Genomic DNA, 2,500 nt, shown 5'->3' on the forward strand with positions numbered 1-2,500 from the left:
CCATGGAGTATTATACAAAAGGTAATTAAACATTGTATTTACCTGACTTTATTTACCAAACAGACCCTTCAGTGATATAGGTTTAAGGTCAGTTAATATCATGCATTGTAGTGAAATTAAGTGTGCAAGCTTGTCTCCTTGAATACCTAAATATATAATGGTGCAGACATGCAAATAACAATGATAATAGTAATAATTGCAGTCAACCAATCTTCAAAAACAAACCAAAGGTTGCAGTGTGACATACAAATATACTGTCAAATATGATCATAAGACATACCTACTTAAAAAGAACACGAGTTAAGAGTGACTTTGCTAAAACACCATTTTGTGAGTGAGTGCACATTCACGCTGTTTTTTTTTTTAATTTCGTGACTCACTAGTCCATTGGGAAACACTTCCATCATTCTAATGACTGATGGAGTGTGGGGGGAGGGGGAGGTTAGTTCCGAGGCTCAACCCCACACGTCACAGATGTCCCAATCGTCAGGCTAGCTTGCCGACACTCCATAGCAATCTGTACTGTATCTGCTACTGGGTTAATTTGCAATGGAGGAGGAGCTATTCTACAACTGTCTAGTCAAGTTATGGGAGGAAAAGCTTTGAGAGGTAAATCATAAAACCCCTGATCTTATTATTATCATAATTGCTTTTCAATATCCCTTTATAATCTACTGTAACTGTTTTCTGCCATTAAAAATCTATTTTTGTCTTAAAAAAATATACGAGAAGGCTAAATTTAAAACTATGATTTAAATTTAAAACTATGATCAAGATATAACACTGAAATACAAGGAATCACTATGTGCTTATGATTCCCAAAATAACTGAGCCAGAGATAAACAATATATACACTTTTTGCTGTTACTTATTTTTCACCATCACTGTTGTACCACAGTCTAACTTACATGATATCAATCACCAAGATAACTAACTATAAAGAACAAGATTAATGTAATTTTCATGAAGCCATAAATATTACTCAAAGCTCTTAGTCTTTTTTAAAATGAGACTTATATGCTATATATTTGTAATATGTTGCATTGATATAGAAGTATGCAAATACAGTAGCAAAACACATTAGCATGTATGAGATACTGGTGATATAAAATTTTGTATGTATCAGAATAAACTGGAAATGTGTAATTATTTTCACTTATCACATCAAAATATATTCAAAAAGCAATAACTTGCTTTTTACATTTCAAATGAATGATAAAACTAGACAATACATCATAAATGCTCTAACCAAAATAAATCTTAAAGTGTGATAACTTTTAAAAATATATTTGACATATGGAAAATAGCTAGTGACTGTAATAAAGTCTTGAAGTAATAAGTTTATCAAAAATTAACAAGTAGTCAAACTGATGAACACTCAATTCAAGGCTTGAGTGCTAAAATGATTTATACTTTTCTCTGATAAAAAGAGACATCAGTAATATTACCTTGAAATAGTAACTACAATAATCATATTGACAATGTATCAGAATAATAGTAATAATAATAATAATAATAATAATAATAATATACTTACATGGAATTATACATGCGTTCTCCATTTGGACCAATCTGTTGATTCTGCAACCGAGTCTTAACAAGGTCGAGAGGGAAGACACAGGTGACTCCCACAATACCTGCGATACCACCATTGAGAATTTTGGGCAATAATCTGAAAGAAAAAAAGGGGGGGCGGGGAAATAAAACACGAAATCTTAGTTTCTTTTTGCAAAATGCGGTACTTATAGCTATGTATAGTATTCTGATCTTTCTGTTTTGCTTGTGTGTGTGGAGGTAGGGGGGGGGGGTGCATGTATATGTGCGTGCATGTGTACCTGTGTGTCTATATCAGTGGGTGTATTTGTGTGTATGTCTATATCTATGTGTATAAATGCAGATATGAATATGTTTCAGTGTGTGCTTTGGAACTAGGAACTTGAGTTACAAAAATCAAATTTGAAAGAGAATGTAAATCTGTGAATGCATACACATCAAAGTCTCTCAAGTAAGCTGCAATGATCCCATACTCATAGGTCTAGACATGTGGCACCATTGCAATATTGCTGATCGCATTTCCAGTAATTTTGTAACAAGATTGGCTATTGATGAAATCGATTCCTGTTAAAAGACATTAGTGAATATCAATAAAACTCTTATAAACTGTAAAGTCCCAAACTATTTTCACATCTTTTGATGAAGTAAATGCAGAAATTTAAGTATAAAAGACTATCACAACTTCTGCCATTGGTACTTACATAATTACATATATACATACATTCACACACACACACACACACACATGTATGTATATGCATATATGTGTATATATATATATGTATGTATATATTTATATATACATATACATTTATATACATATGCATATATATACATATATGTGTATATATATGTATATATTTGTATGTATGCATATATGTGTGTATATATATATATATGTATATACATGTATATATATATGTATATGTATATATAAAATATATAT

General features: G+C 31.1%; 1 protein-coding gene across 3 annotated transcripts in view; it reads right to left on the reverse strand.

Moving 5' to 3' along the window:
• LOC125041884 (mitochondrial glutamate carrier 1-like) overlaps window positions 1-2,500 on the reverse strand; it is a 23,220-nt gene that overhangs the window by 15,499 nt on the left and 5,221 nt on the right. For all 3 annotated transcript variants that reach the window (XM_047637259.1, XM_047637261.1, XM_047637260.1), the window contains exon 3: window positions 1,538-1,672. In XM_047637259.1, the coding sequence (XP_047493215.1) occupies window positions 1,538-1,672 (135 nt within the window). The remainder of the gene's footprint in view (window positions 1-1,537; window positions 1,673-2,500) is intronic.

The sequence above is a fragment of the Penaeus chinensis genome, chromosome 31 (assembly GCF_019202785.1).
Source record: "Penaeus chinensis breed Huanghai No. 1 chromosome 31, ASM1920278v2, whole genome shotgun sequence".
NCBI classification, from domain to species: domain Eukaryota; kingdom Metazoa; phylum Arthropoda; class Malacostraca; order Decapoda; family Penaeidae; genus Penaeus; species Penaeus chinensis.